The sequence below is a fragment of the Histomonas meleagridis genome, assembly GCF_020186115.1.
Source record: "Histomonas meleagridis strain 2922-C6/04-10x chromosome Unknown contig_45, whole genome shotgun sequence".
NCBI lineage: Eukaryota > Parabasalia > Tritrichomonadida > Dientamoebidae > Histomonas > Histomonas meleagridis.
In genome coordinates this window covers 21,197-42,108 of record NW_027150888.1, presented here as the reverse complement: position 1 = coordinate 42,108, position 20,912 = coordinate 21,197, and the positions used below count along the sequence as shown (strand labels likewise).

General features: G+C 26.1%; 4 protein-coding genes across 4 annotated transcripts; 2 read left to right on the top strand and 2 right to left on the bottom strand.

Annotated features, from left to right (window-relative positions):
* Positions 1 to 5,015: 5,015 nt before the first annotated feature.
* Positions 5,016 to 5,996, top strand: GO595_006620 (regulator of G-protein signaling 1-like; the record flags this gene model as incomplete). The annotated part of the gene is made up of 1 exon (XM_067919993.1): positions 5,016 to 5,996. One exon carries the CDS (start codon positions 5,016 to 5,018, stop codon positions 5,994 to 5,996), a length of 981 nt encoding a protein of 326 aa, XP_067773183.1.
* A 1,079-nt stretch (positions 5,997 to 7,075) lies between these two features.
* GO595_006619 (uncharacterized protein) lies at positions 7,076 to 7,570 on the top strand (the record flags this gene model as incomplete). The annotated part of the gene is made up of 1 exon (XM_067919992.1): positions 7,076 to 7,570. The coding sequence occupies one exon, from the start codon at positions 7,076 to 7,078 to the stop codon at positions 7,568 to 7,570; it is 495 nt and encodes a 164-aa protein (XP_067773182.1).
* A 5,894-nt stretch (positions 7,571 to 13,464) lies between these two features.
* GO595_006618 (Adenylate and Guanylate cyclase catalytic domain containing protein) lies at positions 13,465 to 13,941 on the bottom strand (the record flags this gene model as incomplete). The annotated part of the gene is made up of 1 exon (XM_067919991.1): positions 13,465 to 13,941. One exon carries the CDS (start codon positions 13,939 to 13,941, stop codon positions 13,465 to 13,467), a length of 477 nt encoding a protein of 158 aa, XP_067773181.1.
* Positions 13,942 to 18,820: 4,879 nt separating this feature from the next.
* GO595_006617 (uncharacterized protein) lies at positions 18,821 to 19,723 on the bottom strand (the record flags this gene model as incomplete). Its single annotated transcript, XM_067919990.1, has 1 exon — positions 18,821 to 19,723. The coding sequence occupies one exon, from the start codon at positions 19,721 to 19,723 to the stop codon at positions 18,821 to 18,823; it is 903 nt and encodes a 300-aa protein (XP_067773180.1).
* Between the last annotated feature and the right edge of the window lie 1,189 nt (positions 19,724 to 20,912).

Sequence of the window (20,912 nt, the reverse complement as noted above, 5' to 3'; positions counted from 1 at the left end):
AATATTGAATTTGTTAATCAAGCACAAATTATTCCTAAGAATTCATTACAAGCGTTAGAAATAGTACCATTAGTTACAATTGATGAAGAAATTATTATACCTGTATGTGAAATTATTTGTTCTACTGATATATATTTATCATTATTAGCATCACGAATATTAGAATCAATACATTATCAAAATGAAAATAATGGAAAATTAATAACAAAACAAATCGTATTAAATTTAGTCAATCATATGAGTTTAGTAGTAGCAAATTTATTTAGATATTTAAGTGTTATTCAACAACAAATAGAAATATCTGCTTCATTAAATCGTATTATTGATGATGAACAATATAAATTAATTGAAGTGATTTTAATGATTTCTTTATGTTGTTCTTATTATCAAGTACGAATATTAGCATTAAATATAATTGAACAAATTAAACAAGTTATACCACAAAATAAAATAAATTTAAATGATTTCATTGAACAAAATGATGAAAAGATATCAAAAATTGCTAAAGAAAATATATTAAGAGGTTATATTCAATCAGAAGAAATTATTCAAACTTGTATTAACATAAGTTTTAAAGATGTAGCATCATCACAATGTAATTCATTTTATCAATATTATTTAGCTGTATTTGCAAATGAATATATTAAATATGAAAATAATGAAGAATTAGGTAAAAATGAATTATTTAATATGTTAGAAGAAATATTAAATAATGATTTAACAAAAATGAAATTCATTGATCCATTATTTTATGGTAATTTATTAATATTTTGGTCAAATGCTCATATTGAAACAATTGATCAAACAAAATTTATGAATTATCATAATAATATTTGTGAATTATTAAATAATGATGAAATTAATTTAATTAATACTTGTGAAGCAATGATTTCATCATTAGAATTAAAAGCTTTATTACAATTATTTGATTATACTATACTAAAACCAACATATTATTTAACATTATTAATTGGAATTCGAAATGAACTTTATCAAGAAGAATTTATTAATTTAGATTATAATGATCCAATCTTTAAATCATTTTGGAAATTCTTTGATTTTATTTCATTCCAATTTAATAAAGAAGATGAAACATCGGAATTATTCAAGAAAGAAATTAATAACAATTTAATAATTACATCAAAAACATTTTTCCAATTAATATATAATAAAAATAATGCTTATCCTAATGGACCATATTTAAGAACTCCAATATTTTTATTAGATCAAATCGAAAACTTCCAAAAAGATAAATGGTTAACATTTATATTAGAAGATTGTTCATTAATTCCTATAGCTAATAAAACATTACATTATTTATTATCAATTACTAAATCACAAGGAGAAGAATTATCAACTAAACTTAAAGAATCCGAATTTGTATCTTGGAATATATTAGATATAGTATTAAATAAATCACCAAAACTTTTAGATAAATATATAAATCATTCTGCAGAATTTAAATCAAATTATTTCGATTCAATTGCAAATCAATTTATACAAATCGAATCTAAAAAAGATTTCTTTAAGAAATTAAAACAAAGAAATGTTAATCAACAAAAGAAAGAAGAAGAAGAATTTACTCAAATTTATTTTATGAAAACTGGTTCATTATTAGCTTTATCATTTTATTATTTAGCATTAGCTCATAATTTATCACAAACTTATTCATTTTTAACAAATATAATATTTTCTTCTTCTTTAATTAATAATGATAAAACTTTAACTAATTTATTAATTGAAGAATTTGATAAAATAGGTATCATTCAATATAGTGAATTTTCCGAATTATTTTCTGATGTAATTTTAGAATTAAGTACATTATTAAGTCTTACACATTCATTTTGTGGTGAACAATTTGTATATCAAATGTTTCAAATTATTATTAAAATTAAAGATTTACAATTATTACGTAAATTACTTTTATATGTTATACCTTGGATTCGATCCATTAGTTTTGATTTAAATTCGAAAAATGTATTACAAAAAACTTCGAAATATTTTTCATCATTTAGTTTATATTCATTTATCGAATCAAACATATCAATTTTATCAAATATTATAATGATCATTATAACTAATGCAAAAATCCAACAAAAAATGCGATTAAGTCAAAGTGAAAATGATGATAATAAAAATAATAATAATAATAAAATACAAACTAAAGTTAAAACTTCTTTATCACCACCAACAGAATTTCGAAGTTTAATTGATCAAGTTATTGAATATCAAGTTAAAACTGATCAAATTTCATCATTTAAAATTTATTTATTAAATTGTGTATATAATTTATCACGTTCACATCGTGTCGGCAAAACATTTTTAAGTTATTTATTCTCAGCAAAACGTAAAGAAACTGTACAAATATTATTTAACTTTTTAAAGTTTAGTTCATGGTTAAATTATCATAATTTAGTAGCTAAAGAAAGAGATACATCGATTAATACAAATATCATCATGAAAAACACAAAACATGTTTCACGTGATCGTAATAGTCGAGGATCATTTCTTTATAAAACTAAGAATCAAAGTCAAGAAGAAATAACAATCAAGAAATCAAAACGTAAAGGCTCAAGTGAAAGTGAAAACAGAGATTATGAATTAGAGAATGGACTTTTATTTTCAAAGACTTATACGTCAATTATTAATTTTATTTTACCAATTATTTATGATCAACTTTGTAAAGAACAAATTCAATCACAAGCGCAAATATTATTATCATTTTCTATTACAATGATGAATACATTTCCTAAAGCATTAAATATATTAACTAAATTCATACCAAATTATAAGAAAGATATTGGCGTCGATATTGATTCGATCATTGGATTTATTAATACATTTGATGAAAAACAAAAAGAAGAATTTGGGTTTGAAATATTATCATGGGGTACAATGTGTGGTGACTTAAACATAGCAAAAATTGCAATGAAAATTTATTCACATATATTAATCCCTTATAATAATGATGTTGAAATAGCTATAATGAATTCGATTATAGACGTGTCTCAAGCTATATATGAATTACGACAAACAGTTGAAATTAAGGATATCATTGATATATCATATGAATATATTTCAATATGTATATCAGCGTTAAGTGAATTAGTTAAAAAACTTGAAAAACCTTCAATCGAAATAGTGAAGTTAACATTACAATTCATTTCTTATGTTAATCAAGAAATAGTAATTAACTCATTAATCTTATTAAATAATTTGTTACAAAATAATTATATAAGTAATACATTACAAAACTCTTCAATCACTGGTTTTTATCAAATTCTTGAACATAATAATACTCAAATTAAAAACCCGAAAATTATTTATGATATAATATGTCAATCAATTATTACTAATAACTTAAACTTCTTAATGAATAATGAAAAATCATTACCTGTGACTTGTTTATTGTTGTTAACAATGAAATATATATTTAATGATTTAATTAATTCACGTAAAATTATTTTCAAATTAAGTGAAAAATTTGACGATAAATTAATTTGTGAGCAATTAAATGAAAAAGTGCCCGAAACGGATTTATATTTACGTTTATCGAAAATGATCGATTCAACTGAAGTTAAAACAATTTTAAACATTTTATTAAAAATGCAAAACATTAACAAAAGTACAAATAGTGCTTATATTTATGAATTAGCTACTAAGCTTTTAAATAATGAAACTTTAAATAGTAATATATTCGATAACTTAGTAAACATTGCAACCGATGATAAAACTCCAGGTAATTCATTTGCTATACATAACTTTATTACAAAATGGAACCAAAGAAATAAAGAAAATGTAAACAAAACTGACAAAGCCGATAATAATCCACAGAAAAAAACACAGTTTTTGAATTTGGAACCGTTAAAGAGAATTGACAACGTTATACAAAAAATGACGCGACTCGAAAAAATTAACGAGTTTTTGCCAATGTGGTTAATAGATCCTGCATTTCATTTTTGTCCTTCAGTTGCAGGTAATATGTGTGTATCATTACAAATAGATATTGACCCATTTACAAGTTGGGAGAAATTAATGAAAAATATTGAAACATCGAAATTTAAAGCTGAAAGTTATAAATGTGAAAAAATGGATGAAATCGAAAGATATGTAAAAGAATTAACAATTAATGAAGAGTCAACAGATAATTTATCTGCAATTAATAAAAAGATAAATAATATCGAAGATAAATCTGTTGCAGAAGATCTCGAATTTGCACCTTCGAAAGAATTGGTGAAAATGGAAGGAAACCAAGAAATAGGTAATAATGAAAAAGAGAGACACGTCGAGTTTTATAATGGTTTTTGAAATATGTTCTTACATATGATCATATGAAAATTAAATAACTAAAAAATACGGCAAAAAAATTTTGGAATTTTTTATATCACAAACAAAGAACTTTTGCTTTATGAAACTTTGGAATTCCTCTTCAGATATGAAATGTTTAACATTCTGATAAAATTCATTATAATGGAGAACAAAATGAATAAAGTATAATTGCTTTGCCTATATTGGCTTAAAATTAGTGTTTACGAATTATTTTTTTTCATGAATTTCATGTGCTTAGAGCTGCACAAAAATTGAGACACTTTATCGTAAGATAGCGACCGTTAATAAAATTGACAAGCATTTTTGAGCTCAAAAATAATTTAAAAAGTTCATTGGTTGAAAGTAAACTGTTAAACAGAAAAAGTGATGAAACTACAGTTGTTCCAATGAGCTCACAGAATTTCTCATATGCGGCACCAATCTTCTCAAGTATTAACTTACAAACAAATCCATGCGGTGCATTTTTCTTTTCGTTTTGGATATTTTGGACATTATTTTTCATATTCAATGTTGTTCTATTCTTCCGTCTCAGAAATTCATTTTACATCAGGTCTCGATCACCGTGGCTAATTTTTTCTTCTGCCATTGGTCAATATTTAATGACTTCTACTCTAGTATTAAAATCTATCGTGTTATCAGGTGGCGGTGAATTTTACAATTTCTTTGATCACTGGTTCATGTGGTTTATGTTGCCACTCCATTTTTTCCCATATCCAGTTCGATCACTTCGTTTCATCATAATATATCAGATCAACAAATCTGAGGTTACTGAAGGAGAAAAAGGCCAAGAAAATTGTGCTTCAAAGCTGATAGCATGGCTAAAAGCGCATAACAAAATTATATCTGATACTGCATTTTTAATACTTCTTTGGATAATTATTGGTATTGCTTTTCTTGCTGGCCTTTATCGTTGCATAAAGCTTCCTGCTAATCATTGGGGCGTCGCTTCTCAGACTAGCCAAAACATTTATTGGATTACGATTTTAATCTTTTGGGTAATTGTTCAAGTTTTACTCTGGATTGCAGTTTATTTCATCCGAAAGATCCATGATGAGCTTAAATACAACATTGAGCTTACATCAATCGGAATATGTTGGCTTGTTCTTATTGGTCTTTATATTGTCTTAGGTTGGGTTGAAGGCTCACAAAACAAGTCCACAATTGTACCACCGATATTTGCTAATGTTCTTTGTATAATTTCAATGTTATTATCATTTGGTATGCCAATACAATTAGCATATGTTAAACCGCCTGAAGTTAAGCTTGGTATGGAACGATTAGATAAACTTGAAGAGCTCCTTAAGGACAAAGAAGCGAGCAAAATGTTCATTGAGTTCGTTAACAAGCGGGGGTGCCCCGAGGGGTACCTCTTTTATCGGGAGATCGAAAAGTTCAGGAAAATTTCGAGTCAAGAGGAATTAAATGAAGCGTTTGCAAGAATTAAGAAAACATATATTGAACAAAATGCAACAATGCGAGTAAATATCGCAGATCATATTGTGAAGGAAATTGGAAAAGTGAAAACCCCAACTGCTGATGTGTTTAATGACGCATTTATTGATAACTTACGATTGATGAAAACAGATTTGTTCCCGCAATTTAAATGCTCAAAGCAATTAAAGGATTACGCAAAGAAACTTAGGGCTAAAGGTGATTTGATTATATAACAAAAGAAAAATATTTTTTGACTGACTAGTCATAATGTTTGCTTTACTTTTGGAAAATATTTTAGTAAAATTTTAATTGGAAAACAAAAAAATGTTTCAAAAGAATTACATTATGAAATAATTTAATGATTTCGTTGATTGGAAAAATGTATTTTACTTTCAAAGGAATATGTTTATTATTAGAAATTTTTTGATACTCTCTATGGTTAACAAATGAATATATTATTTTGGACAGCACTTATTATAACATCTAAAAATAATGATATAGAAATTGTGAAATTACTTCTTGAATATGAAGAATCGATGTTAATGCTAAAAATGATTGTTAGTTTTATTTAATATTTATTTAAAGAATTTTGGGTTTCAATTTAATATTTGGAAATTACTTCAAGTGTTTTTTACACAGCACAAATAATGGCATCTAAAAAAGGCCACACAGATATAGTCAGTTACTTCTTGAAGGAAAAGAAATCGATGTTAATGCTAAAAATATTTATTTGTTTTATTTGGTGTTTATTAAATTAATTTATTAATATTTCAAAATAATATTTGGAATTTATTTCTCGACCTTCTATACCGCTAAATGGAGAATGGATACAATTAAAGAATTAAGAAAAGCTGAAAAATAGATAGCAACAAAGGAACGTGGATAATTGCATTAGCTGATACATATGGAAGGAAAAAAAAAAAAAAAGATATAGAATGTAAAAACCAAAATTCAATTTCGAATTAATGAGACATTGTACATAACGTTATGACATATAGTACATATTCTTGGTGGGCCGCATTTTTAAATGAAAATCCTAATAAAATTGTTGATGCACCCAAATATTGGATTGGAGGAAGAAAAATTTTTCAAATTTTACAATTTTTTAATTCCTAAATATTATGTTAAATTCTAGAAAAAAAAATAAATTTTTATGTTTATTTCACAAAATTTTTCGTTGACCTTTTTTTATTTTATGATTCATTGGAGGAGAAAAGTATAAATTATTGATATGCAATTTTTTGTAAACTGTTTGAATTTAAAAGTGAAATATTCGTTGTCAGTTATGATCGTTTTTTTGAATAAGAACCAGATGCTCCAAACCCGAGAAGACCAGCAGATTGCAAGTTTAAAAGAAATAGATGAAATGATCAACCAAAAAAACGTTGAATTGGACAAAGCAGAAGGGGAACTCGACTATCTTGAAAACCAACTCGAAATTAAAAATCATCAGTTATCAATTATTGAAGATATACTTAATAATGCTGAGGAAAAATATGCCTTATTTGATACACTTATTACAAAGTATGAAGAAGAAGCGAAATCATTTCCAAAACCTCCACAAAATAAAGCCGAAGTTCTTGAAGAAGTTAAATCATTCTATCGCCAATTTGAAATGCATGAAAAAAATATACAAGATTTAATTGACGATCCAAAAGATCTCAAGGATCTTATCAAAATAGCATCAGATATCACAGCACGATATGAAATATTACGGCAAAAAGCGCTTGAAATAGGGATCTCAGAAGATCTTATACCAGATAGAAAGGATGATTGGTTTGAAGAAGAAGAAAATCTGGATTTTTAATGAAATAAATTTACTTTTTTTTGCGAAAAAATTTATATCATTTTGGTTATCATCGAAAAAATTTGATATCATCATTTTGTTTGTCAAATTATCAATATTATCAGGATGAACAGAATCTAAGTAATGCTGAAGCTTTAGCAAAACTTTGAAGAATTCATCCAGGAATTTTTAACGTTCTTTTTTCATTAACGTTCATTCAAGCTTGAATGCTTTTTTTGAATTTTAATTAATCGTTTTAATTTTTGAGTATTGTCCATATGTTCATTTTGTTTCTTTATTCTTCTTTTTCAACAATAATAGAAATATCTTCGAGGAATATTAGTGATTTTATATCTGAGACACAAAGGATTCCTGTTTTTTTAAAATTATATTCTCAATGGTGTTCTCATTGCAAAGAATTAGAACCCACTTGGAAACAATTAGAAGAACATTATAAAAATGATGAAAGAGTTATCATAGCGTCTATGTCATGTGATAGTGAATTATCTATTTGTAATAAGTTTCCACATTCAGGAACACCTCGGCTTTTTTTGGTTAAATCAGGTATAGAATCTAATGAATTTTATTATAACACGTATTCGTTAAATGAATTTATTTCTTTTATCGAAAAGAGAATAACTGAGATGACAATATCCAAAATCTCAGATCATATGCAATTCAAAGAAATCATAAAATCTGATGAGAACTCATCTTTATTCTTCCTTCAAGATATTAATTCAGATTTAAATGAACAAATTTTTGAAAATATTCTCAAAAAATATAAAAACGCACCAACCAAATTCTATAAACTTGAATATAAAGAATTTGATAATGAGACAAAACCTATTGTAATATATTTATCACCAATTACTAATGTTACAGATACACTATATCTTGAAGCTAATAGTGATAAGTTAATCGAAGATTTTGTTGAATTACATTCATTTCCACCTATTTATAAAGCAACCACTTTTTTCTTTAAAGAACATCTAAATAAATCAACACCATTTATGCTATATTATGAAAATGGAATATTTTTCACTAAAGACTTAATCGAAATGGCAAAAACATTTCCAAAATATCTTAAAACAGGTGTGATAAATTGTTCTGAAGTTCCACGAATGTGTCATACATTTGGAGTTCGTTTTAATGAAGGAAATCAATTAACGATTGTATATCCTACTAAAAGTGTTTATTATCATTATGAAGGAGAATATAATTCAAATGACATTATGTTGTGGATAGATAATGTTATGAATAATAAAGAAATACCATTAGGTCCAGGAGCATGATTTGATGGTTTTATATATAATTTAAAGATACAATCAAAAAAGCCAAAATTTTGGTTTAATTTAATTAGAAATTTGATTATTGGATTTGTAATTGTTTCTGCATTCATTTTCTTGATTGTAAAAATGATTAAACTTGGATCAATAACAGAAACAGAAGAACAAGAAGAAGAAGAAACAGAAATAGATAATAATGAATGGAAAAAACTTAAATTAATGGAAAAAACAATTTTCCGTTTAAATGAAGCAAATATTGTACATTCAGCACAAGTAATCACTGATTTATTTAATAATAACTATTCATATTCATTTAACATAATTATACTGAAAATGATTTATCAATCATTTGCAATATCAACAAATGATGTTAAACTATATTTTGATTTTTTAAAAATTATAGAAACTTTTGAAGAAAGCAAACAATATAAATATAAAATATTTGATATGTTTGAAAAATTACTTTATGATTTGAATACTTCTGAGTCAAATTATCTTTTAGCATATATGAATGAAGTAAAAGCCATAATAAACAAGAGTAGAAATTTTTGGCAATATATGACATCTGATGAAATCAATAGAATGAATTATCCAGATATAGATAAACTTTCGAAGAATGATTTTGCACTTCATAAGCAATTGATTAAAGAAGGACATAATCCAAATGAAATTGCACAAATAATTCGAAATGATGAAATAGAGAAACTTCAAGAAATATCATCACAAAGTAATTTTGATTTTAATCAAACAATTGAGCCATCACTTTATGAAAGATGTTCATTTATTAATCATAAAAATGTTACATTAATTGATTATGCAGCATTTTTTTCTTCAGTTAAATGTTTTAAATATTTACTTATGAATGGTTCAAAAGTAGAAAACACAGGTAAATATGCAGTTGTAGGTGGAAACCCAGAGATCATACATTTATGTGAACAAAATCATTCATCATTTTACAAAGCATATGAAACAGCAATTGAATTCCATCGAAATGATATCTTTCGTTATCTTTATGAGAATAAAATAGGTGAAATTAACAAAATCGAAGAATTAGGAAAGATATGCATTTTAAATCATAACTATGAAATATTAAGATTTTTACTTAAAGAAAATGGATTGAAAATCAATCTTGATCTTTTTGAAGCTGCAGTAGATACTGAAAATTTGTATCTAACCAAACATTTTATAAAAGATAACAAAATTCCACAAAACATATTACTCATGACAAAATCAGAAAATGTCGAACTTTTCCAATTTCTTTTAAAGCAAAAAATATTTGATATTGATGCTAAAGATATTTATCTGATTTCTTTAATATTTGTTTTAATAATTTAATGTTTCAAAATAAAATTTGGAAATTATTTATATTATTTAAAACAGCACTTATTAGAGCATCTGAAAATGGTCATATTGAAATAGTTAAATTACTACTTGAACAAAAAGGAATTGATGTTAATGCTAAAGATATTTATATGTTTTATTTAAAATTTATTTTAATAATTTTATATTTCAAAATAATATTTGGAAATTATATAAATTATTTAGAACAGCACTTATATTAGCATCTTCAAATGATAAAATAGAAATAGTAAAATTACTTCTTGAACAAAAAGGAATTGATATTAATGCTAAAGATAAAATTTATATGAATAATTTGATATTACAAAATAATATTTGGAAATTATTTAAATTATTTAAAACAGCACTTATTTATGCATCTTCAAATGGTCATACAAAAATAGTTAAATTACTTCTTGAACAAAAAGGAATTGATATTAATTCTAAAAATATTTATTTGTTTTATTTGATGTTTATTTTAGTAATTTTGGAATATTTTAAAATAATATTTGGAAATTATTTAAATTATTTCAAACAGCACTTATTTTGGCATCTTGGAAAGGTCATACAGAAATCGTTAAATTACTTCTTGAACAAGAAGGAATTGATGTTAATGCTAAAAATATTTATTTGTTTTATTTGATGTTTATTTTAGTAATTTTGGAATATTTCAAAATAATATTTGGAAATTATTTAAATTATTTGAAACGACACTTATGTTAGCATCTGAAAATGATCATACAGAAATTGTTAAATTACTTCTTGAACAAAAAGAAATTGATATTAATTAATTATGAAGACAAAAATCTTCAAGGTTAATTTAGTTGTATTTAAATCTGATGTTTTAAATTAGGTGTATTAAACAACAATTTGTATTAAAATACAAGAAATTATTTTTTAACAAGAGAAAAATTGTGTTATAATTATGTATAATTTATTTTTAATGTTTAACTAGCCCATGGGCATCATGATGAAACATAAAATTAATTTAGAGATATAATGTTTTCGTAAGTGAAAGCATCTGAGCTTTTATAAAATTAACATTTTGTGCAATGGCTTAACAACATTAACGTTCGTCAATTTTGAACCACATTATATTTGATATGTTTATATAAAAGTATTGATGACTTTTGGTATGAAAAAGTACCACTTTTCTCACAACATGACTTTTCGGAAACCGTGATTTTGAACACAAAACCTCGTATCGTTATATCGAATTCCCTATCGTGCGTGGAAAGTTCTTATAATTATTCTCCAATTTTAAATGTTTTTAATAATTAATTAAATATATGGATTCTTTACTCAATATACTCTCCATTTATATGGATACATTGTTTCAATCTTCTTATCCAAGAGTGATATATTGAATTTATTTCGTCTTGCGTGAATTGATTCAAAATTGTCAATATCTCAATTTCAAGATCGTTAATGTCTAAACACTCGATCCCTACCATTCGTCCTTTAACTGTACCAAAGATCCCAAAGTCGCAAGGTGCAAGATCGGGCGAATAGGCTGGATGATCGAGTTTTAAGAAGTTTGTAGTTAATAAGAACTCTCTCACTTTTTTAGCAGTATGAGGTCGTGCATTATCATAATGCACAATTCATTTTAGATTATTGGGAGGCTTTTCTTGCTCACATGTATTTCTAAATTGCTCAGTATATTGTTAATGAAGTAGTCAGCATTAATAGATTCCTTTTCATCCTTAAATATGATTAATTTGACTCCTTCTTCAGAGAGGAATAAAGCAATCATGATTTTTCTCTTAAAATGGCTTGGAGATTCTCTCTGTATTAATTCTTCAGGTTCAATAACCCATTGAGTTCTGGCGTCATAATAAAAATTAAACCAGGACTCGTCTCCTGTAAGAACATATTTAAAATTTGTTTCAATATGCTTTTCAAGTTCTTTTAGCATCGATTTTGCATATCTTACTCTGGCACTTTTTTGCTCTGATGTTAAAAAATGCGGCACCAGTTTTGATCTTAGGTTTCTATATCCCAAATTGTTTCTCAATCGATCCCTAACCAACCAATCTGATACATTTAGTTGTCGTGCTATTGAACGAGCAGAACATAAAGGATCTTCTTCTAATAATTTTTGAATAGAATTTACAATTTGATCATCGTTTGGTCTTCCTGACCTTTCTTCATCTTCGACACTTTCATGCCCTGTACGAAATCTTTGGATCCATTTGTATATTGTGGGAAGTTTGTATGCTTCTTCCCCATAATGTTTTTCTAATATCTCTTGGATCTCTTGTGCGTTCTTCCCTTCTTTTGTGAAGAACTTTATAATTACTCTTTGTTCCTCCATAAAAAAATGTTAAACCTCCATTTTTAACGTACATAATTAAAAATAACTTTTCATGTGTTTAAGATAATAAAACAAAATTCATAGAGAAAAAAAAATACTACATGTACTAATACTATATTAATATAAATTTTATTTATATCTTTATCACGTATTATTTTTATACGAACTTTCCACGCGCCCTATATAATTGAATTTCGGGCATTACAGCGGCTGGGATGCTAATGAGATACCATACTTTGAAAATGATTGAGATATCTTAAATTTTAATAATGCGATATCTGATGATATTTATTTACATATTTGCTCATTTAATATATCATAACAACGGAATAAAACTCAATAAGGAAAATTGTGGCCGTAGTACAAAATCGTAAAAAGCTGATATTACGTGGAATATTACCCATAATATTACTTATACAAGTAATACTGTTTTATTTTACAATGAAATTCCAGTTATATAGAAATATAAGTGTCATTTATTATGTTTACACAGTCTACACTGATGTAAGATTTGTGTTTTTTAGAGACAGAGAGTTCGATATCTCTTATAAGATAATTTAATAATAAAATTATACAAGCACATGGTTATGTGATCATATACCGTAAGTTGAAACGTTCAAATTTCTAATTAATTATTGAAATTGTTCAGCAAGAGTTTTATTTTATTTGTCCTTACTTTCAACAAATGCACAATGATTTTATACATACGAAAAGTGAATTCAATATCAAAATAATAATATTAATAATAATTGTTGGAATTGATATCAATTGAAAATGAATTTTTTATATTTATGAAGATGAATTTTTGGTAACTTTCTAACGTATTTAAATCACTCATTTTCATTGACAAGAAACTATTTTCAATTTCGATTAAAACACTCAAAACCCAAATGTTACACAAGATAAAACAAAATACGAAAACAGTAACAATTTCATACACAAATAAAATCAAAAAATATTTTTACATTATAACATCATTCATAACCAGTCACTACATACGTATGATACATTTTCCCTTTAACTTCCACGTCTCCTCTTTCCTTAATTCTAAATATTGTACCGAACACCAAATCATAACAATGTTGAGGAATATGCACATTCATTGGTACTCCGTGATGTTCCATCATTGCTGCCAAACAAATTGCAGAACCCAAAATATCGAACGTTGGCTTTTCGATACCTAAAACTCCAGCAACAATTGGACCACCAGTGTTTACACCGACTCTAATTCTTAATGATTCATTTAATTCGATATCCAACAATTGTATTGCTTTAATTATATCAATACCGAATGAAATTGTTTGTTTTGTATGTTCTGCAGGTTGATTAATTTCATCGAATATACCTCCAGCACACATATAACAATCGCCAATACATTTGATCTTCATCATTCGTTCATATTTCTTAAGGATTCGATCGAATTCTAAAAACAATCGATTTAAAGTTTTCATTACATAAGCTGCTGGATGTGAACCACACCAAGGAGTAAAACTAACTATATCTACAAACATTATCGAAGCAGATTTAACAGAGAATGAAATATTTTTCTCTCCATTTTGTAATTTGGTGACTATTAAAGGTGGTAAAATCATTGACAAAAGTTTTTCACTTTTAATACTTTCTTCTAATAATAATTTATTTTGTGCAATTGTCATTGTCATATCTTTAATTAATAATGCAAAGAAAGCAATCGAATCAATGTTTGTAGTTTTGTTTAATACGTAACCATTTGATGATACTGCTGTTAATGATAATTCTAATGTAACTTCTTTTTGTTTATTCATTACTTCAATTTGTATTACTAATGAAGGAGTTCTTTGACTTTTAGATATTCCAGAAATTGCTAAATAAAATGCAGATAATGAACTATCTTTACCATAAGGATCCGTAAATATTTCATTAATATTTTTACCAATTAATGATTGAGGTTCTTTCCCTATAACATTTTCTATTGATCGATTACAACTTATAATATCAAAAGTATTTGTTAAAAAGATTACTCCATCAAGTAAATTCGAGACAACTGTTTCATAAAAGTTTGAAGTTTCTTGTAAATTATTTACATCTTTGTTCTTTGTAAAGTTATTCATTATAATTCTCATTATAGGTTTAGATTGCAATACAACATTAGGATCACAAAATAATAATAATCGTAAGATCCAACAAGCGACATTAGCAGTAGACATAAATCGAGGTATTAATATTGAACAACAAATTATTACTATTAATGTTAATACTATTATTGGAATTACCATATTAACTATAGTCCAAGAACCTGAATAAGAATCAGAAACTACTTGTAATACTTCAAATATTGGTATAATATATTCATCTTTAGAACATCCTAATAACCATACTATCATAAAGTTAAGTTTATCATCTGCAAATGATAATGAATTAATATTATATTCATTTAATGCAAATTCTTCTATAAATTGAAACCAAATATAAGAGATAACATTTTCATAACTTGTACATTCAAAGACTTGATAATCTTGTGTAATTAAATACGTATCTCGTACACATGGATTTTCTGTTAATATACTAATCATATCATAACCACCAATTTGTAATCCTTGTGATTGAAAATCAGTTGAACCTAATCGTAAATAATTTACTATTTCTACAGCATTATCTAAAATTAATCGTAAATCTTCAGTAATATATTGATAATTTTCTTTTGCATTTTTAGGTAATTTCCATTCGGATTCATCCCCATTAAATTCAGATTCTGATGATAAACGTAATGCATTAAATAACATTTGATTAAATGTTAATCCTGTTCGAGGTATTTCTGCATAAAGTGGAATTATTTGTTTAAATCGTTCAATTGCAGATGAAGTTTGTAATAAGAATAATAATACTATACATATTATACATAATGAAAATATTATAATTAATATTAATACTCTCCAAAACTTACCAGTAAAACCTGATTCATTATTAACAGATGTTGATAATATTCGATAAGCATTATCTTCTAAATCTGATTGTACTTTACTATTAGAACCATTAATATCATTATCATCTTCTTCCTTATTTTGTTTCTTTTTATTTAATTTATTTACTATTGTAGAAATAACAGATTTAGGTAATGATTTAAATGATTCATATATCATATTCTTTTCAGAATTTAATGATATAATTAAATATATAATATAACTTATAAATGCTACATATATTAATAAGATTAAACATAAAGTAAATATATATATTTGTTGTTTTGCAGATTCTAATTCATCAAATATCCCATTAATTGATTTAATTTCAAATGATTCACAATAACCAATTAAATTTTTTATGTTTTTTATCATTGTCCAAAACTCAAAATCATCTAAAATTGTTTCAGGTGTCTCTGTATTCACTGCAGTTATAGCTATATTCATTAAATATGTAATCATATATTGTAATGAATAATTTTCTATTGTATAATCTTCATGACTTGTATAAATATTCATTTCTAATATATTCGAATAAAGTAAATCAATTGCATCTTGGAAATGTTCATTTGTTGAAAAACTTTGAATTCTTGTATTAATATCACTTAACAAAGAAGAAATTTCTTTCACTTTTTGTAATGCTGCATTAGTATCTGTAGACCAATAATCTGGAATTTGTTTATTAGTACCATAAATTATATCCCATCTATCTTTAAGTGATATCATTGTTGTTTTATTTGTATTAAAATATATTGCATGATAAGTAAAGATTGGTAATTCTGATATGGTAAAAGTTAATTCTGAAATTTTATTAATTATAGTAATAACTTCAGTTATATTACCAATTTCTGAAAATATAAATACAAAAATTCCTATAATACAACCACATATAATGATAATAAATAACGCTATAATTAAAGGACCATATTTCATTGATGGTATTTGTACACTATTTACCATCGATTCAATATAACGATATTGTAAAAATTCTTCACTTTCATTCATAAAACTTGAAGTAATTTCATTCGAATTAGATGAATCAGATGAACCTAAAGCTGATGAACTTGTTGAAGATTTAACTGAACTTTCATGTGTTTTCTCTTCAAGTAATTTATGTTTTGATTCTTTCTTTTGTAATAAGTTCTTTAATGTAATATGTTGTTCTTCATTAGGTATATTTGGGAAATATTTCGATGCAAATACATATCTCTTTTCAATCATAATCCGTGAGCCTTGTCTAAGTCGTTGATATACATAACCCATTTCTGCTACACGTGTTTGATCTCGAACGAATTCTTTTAAATAAGCAAAATAACCTTGTGCGATATATGAATTATTCGGATATATTAAACGAAGTTGTTCATAATCTCGTTCGATATTTTCTTGTAATAATTTAAGTCGTGCACCTAATGTTTCTAATTCTTCTAAATTCCCTCGAATAATACATTCCCATATATAACGATTTTGACCTCGACATTTATCAACTTTTTTAGATAACTTTGATAATGATTTTTTAATTGAGACTGATAATGCTACTTCACGTTGTTGAAGAATAGAATGTATTTGGAATAGACAATGTTTGATAACAATCGAATGTTTTTTATGTTTTGCTAATTCTTGACAAGCAATTTCTAATTCCCCAACTTCATCTGGATATATAACTGCATAACGCGCATAAAGAATTCGGATTTCTTTACTCTTCGGAAATAAATCTAATGCTTTATGGAATAATACCCATCGATGTGCGATTGGATGTCCTTCTTCAAATGAAGTTTTACAGACTAATGCTGCTTTAACAAATGATAACGTTTCAAAATAATTTTCATTATGTTCAATTTCTTCCATTATTTTATGAATATCATTTAATACTCGTTTACAATAAAAATGTACAAATATATATATTAAAATATCACATCCAATAAATACAAAAACCATAAATTCTCGACCTTCTATACCCGCTAAATAGAGAATGGATACAATTAAAGAATTAAGAAAAGCTGAAAAATACATAGTAACAAAGGAACGATGAATAATTGCATTAGCTGATACATATGGAAGGAAAAAAAAGATAAGGCCGATAGGAAGTAAGAAAAGTGAACTGACCAAACATAGGATTTTGCCTGTGACGCCTGGAATAGTTGAACCTATGACTTGAAAGGCGCTTGCAAAAAAAGATAAAATGTAATGAATACATGTAGTAAATGTAAACGTTGAAAGAAATGGTTGTGGTCTAAATGATAAATTTGGTGATATTAAGTATAATTGTATGAGGAAAAAAATTATAAAATATAGAACAGAAAATACTAAAACAATACTAGCAAGTACTATTTCTGATCGAAAGATAATACATGTTATGGATTTCCCAAAATAAACTCCAAGTAAAATGGTAAAATACTTTAAAAGGCCATTAATAACAAAAGATGTAAACGAAGTGGTTGCGCTGGATGATTTAAGACCATGCTTAAAACGATAATACTCAACAATGAAAATAATAAGTATAATTAATATTAACACTTCGATAACAAGTTCAACAATATTAAACGCAAAATCGCTGACTCCACCTGGCACAATTGATGAAATAATACCACCGATATTTATAACGAGATGAGATAAAAATGAATCTTTGGGCCAAAATGAAGTTAAATATGGCATAAGTGATATAGATATGATTTGCATTGATATTATTGCTTGTAAAACTTTCATTGGAAACGTGAAAATGGGTGACATTGTATTAACATGATCAACAAATCGAAATAAATCATCGCGAAAATTCTTACGGAAAGGCCTCACGAGTAGTCCTTTGTATTTCCTTTGCCGAGAGATGAATGAACTTGAATTTCCTTGGACATTAAAGGTATTTCCACTCATGAGATAAAATACACGTTTTAATTTAGGCTCAAAATTCAATGAATTCACCGAATATAACTTCCAATGTTGTAAACAAAAATTTGGATATGTATTCAATATTTTTTTGACAACACCGCAATAAACTCTCTGAAAAAGTTTCTGTTTCAAAATTTGAATGAAAACGTTCGGTAAAATTTCCAATCTAATTGCAATATCTCCTTTAATACATTAATGTTATTTAATGAAGAATTTTTAAGCATTTAATGTAAATATTTTTTCCTTTTTTGTATATTTTTCAAATCAATAGAAAATGATATATTCGTGTTTTTTAGAAAAATATAAACAATTGAAAAAGTATAAATTATGCTAAGAAAATTTGAATTAATTCAGGACTTTCGAAACAAAACGATAATTTTTTCTGAGGAGAGTATTCTCTACAATTAGCGTCATATCAAAAATATCCATTTTTAAAACATGATTCTAAAACAAATATTCTCATTGTAACTAACATTTATTGCATTTCCCATAAGTTCAAGAATTTTTTTTAATTGCGCTTAAATTTCTTGAAAATATCCTCATCAAACAAATTTGCCACAGCGATTACTAACGAAAAGTCTTCACTTCCGACAAGTTTCAACATTTTCTGGATTTCATTTGTGTGTTCTTTTGACAATGTATTATTTGTAATCATTTTTTCTTTGACATAAGCCACAAGAACAACAGCCATTCTTATCAAATTTCCCAAGAATTGTTCACAAACTAAGTTACGTGAAATTTTTGGTGTTTGAATAATCGTTGCAACAACAGCAACAACCCAAGGGGCTGGTATTGTTACTTCTTCAACTCTGTGAATAGCTTTGAATCTCGAAATTGTCTTTTTTACTTCAGGATCTTTGTTTTCTAAAATATTTGCAAGTATAAAATCGGCTTTTGATTTTACATCAAATGTCCCGCTCTCGGAATTGGTACAAAAAATTTGACGCTCTGGAAGACGTAGCCATGTAACAGGTCTGGGAAATTGCATCATATAATCAGCTGGATGACCATTTTGTCTTTTAACACATTGTAAGTATAGACCTGTTGTAACGTTTGGAGAATAATCAAGTGACGAAAGTTCAAGTTGGTATGGAAGAATAAAATGTGATAAAAATTGCGCATAACGGATCGACTCTTGTTTTGTCGTTGATTCTATAACAGTTGTCATCTGTGTCTTGAAGTGAGATGTAAGAAGTACTGATAAAAGTTGTTGATCAAATGCAAATGATTCAAAATCTGGAATTTTAGGAATTAACGAAGAAACAATACGTGTAAATTCGTTACTGATTTTGAGAATGAGGGGCTTGAGTGTTGAGAAAGATTCATTTTTTTGTATGATAGTTTTGGTGGCATATGTAAATATTTTTATCCAGAATTTGAAAAAATTGAGAAGTTGCAAGTTTACTTTCATTTTATCAGAGTTAAAAATAAACCCAATGTTATAGTAGATATTATGAGGTGTTTTTTGGTAGATAAATGTTGAATTCAAATTTAGCCATTTTGCGCTTTGTATTTCAGCACATGAAACAGCACAATCTGTAAATGAACTTTCGTTTTGACGATGGACATTACTAAATGTTATTTTAAAACAATCTTCAATTTTTCTTGAAATATCATTTTTTGTGAAAAGCCAACAGTAACATATTTTAATTCCACTTGTCATATCAAATGATGCAATACCAATTGAAACGAATGGATTTGCGTTGGATTCTGTTGCTATGATTTCTGACATTCTGAGATTAACGTTCTCCATCATCTGTACGTTAACATATGAATGAAAGAGACCAAATACTTGTTCTAAAGAAACAAAATTCATCTCTCGAATTAAGAATCCAAGAACTTCAAAGTCAGAATGAAAATTTGAAATCACAATTTTTACAAGCTCTTGAAGTCTCAACAAATATTGAAAATGTTTACAATGAAAATAATTTGATGCTTCAAAAAAATAAACTTCTTCAATCTGAAAAAGACGAACTCGAAAAGCGCCTTAAAATAAGTCTTCAAACAATTGATGAATTAAATAATAAAAATTCACCAAATAATAAAAAAGAAAATTCAACTTTAATACAGAAACTACAATCACAAATAACTAAAACTCAAAATTCTTACAAAAATCTTTTATTAGAAAAAACACAAATGGAAACAGATTTAGAACAAGTTTTTAAAATTTCATCTCAATACCTCAACCAGGAAATCCATAATATTTCTCAATTTGTTAATGCTTTTTCGGATTTCAAATATGAAATTAATGAACAAAAAAATCAAAAATATATATCAAAACTAACCAAACAAATTCGTAAACTCAAATCATCTTTATCAAAAGAAAAAGATCTTAATTCTGATTATTACCAACAAATTAGCGAAGGCAAACAAAAAATTACTGAATTACAAAATCAAAACAACACATTAAACAGACAACTTTTAAATCATAAACATGAAAAGAATGTATTTGCTGAGAAATGCGAACGAGTTGAAAATGAAAATATTCAGCTTAAAACAAATTTAAAGCTGAAACAAATACAAACAAATGAATCAAAAGCAGAAGAAACAATTAAACTCACAGCCCAAATCAATAAAATTTCCTCACTACTTAAAGAAGC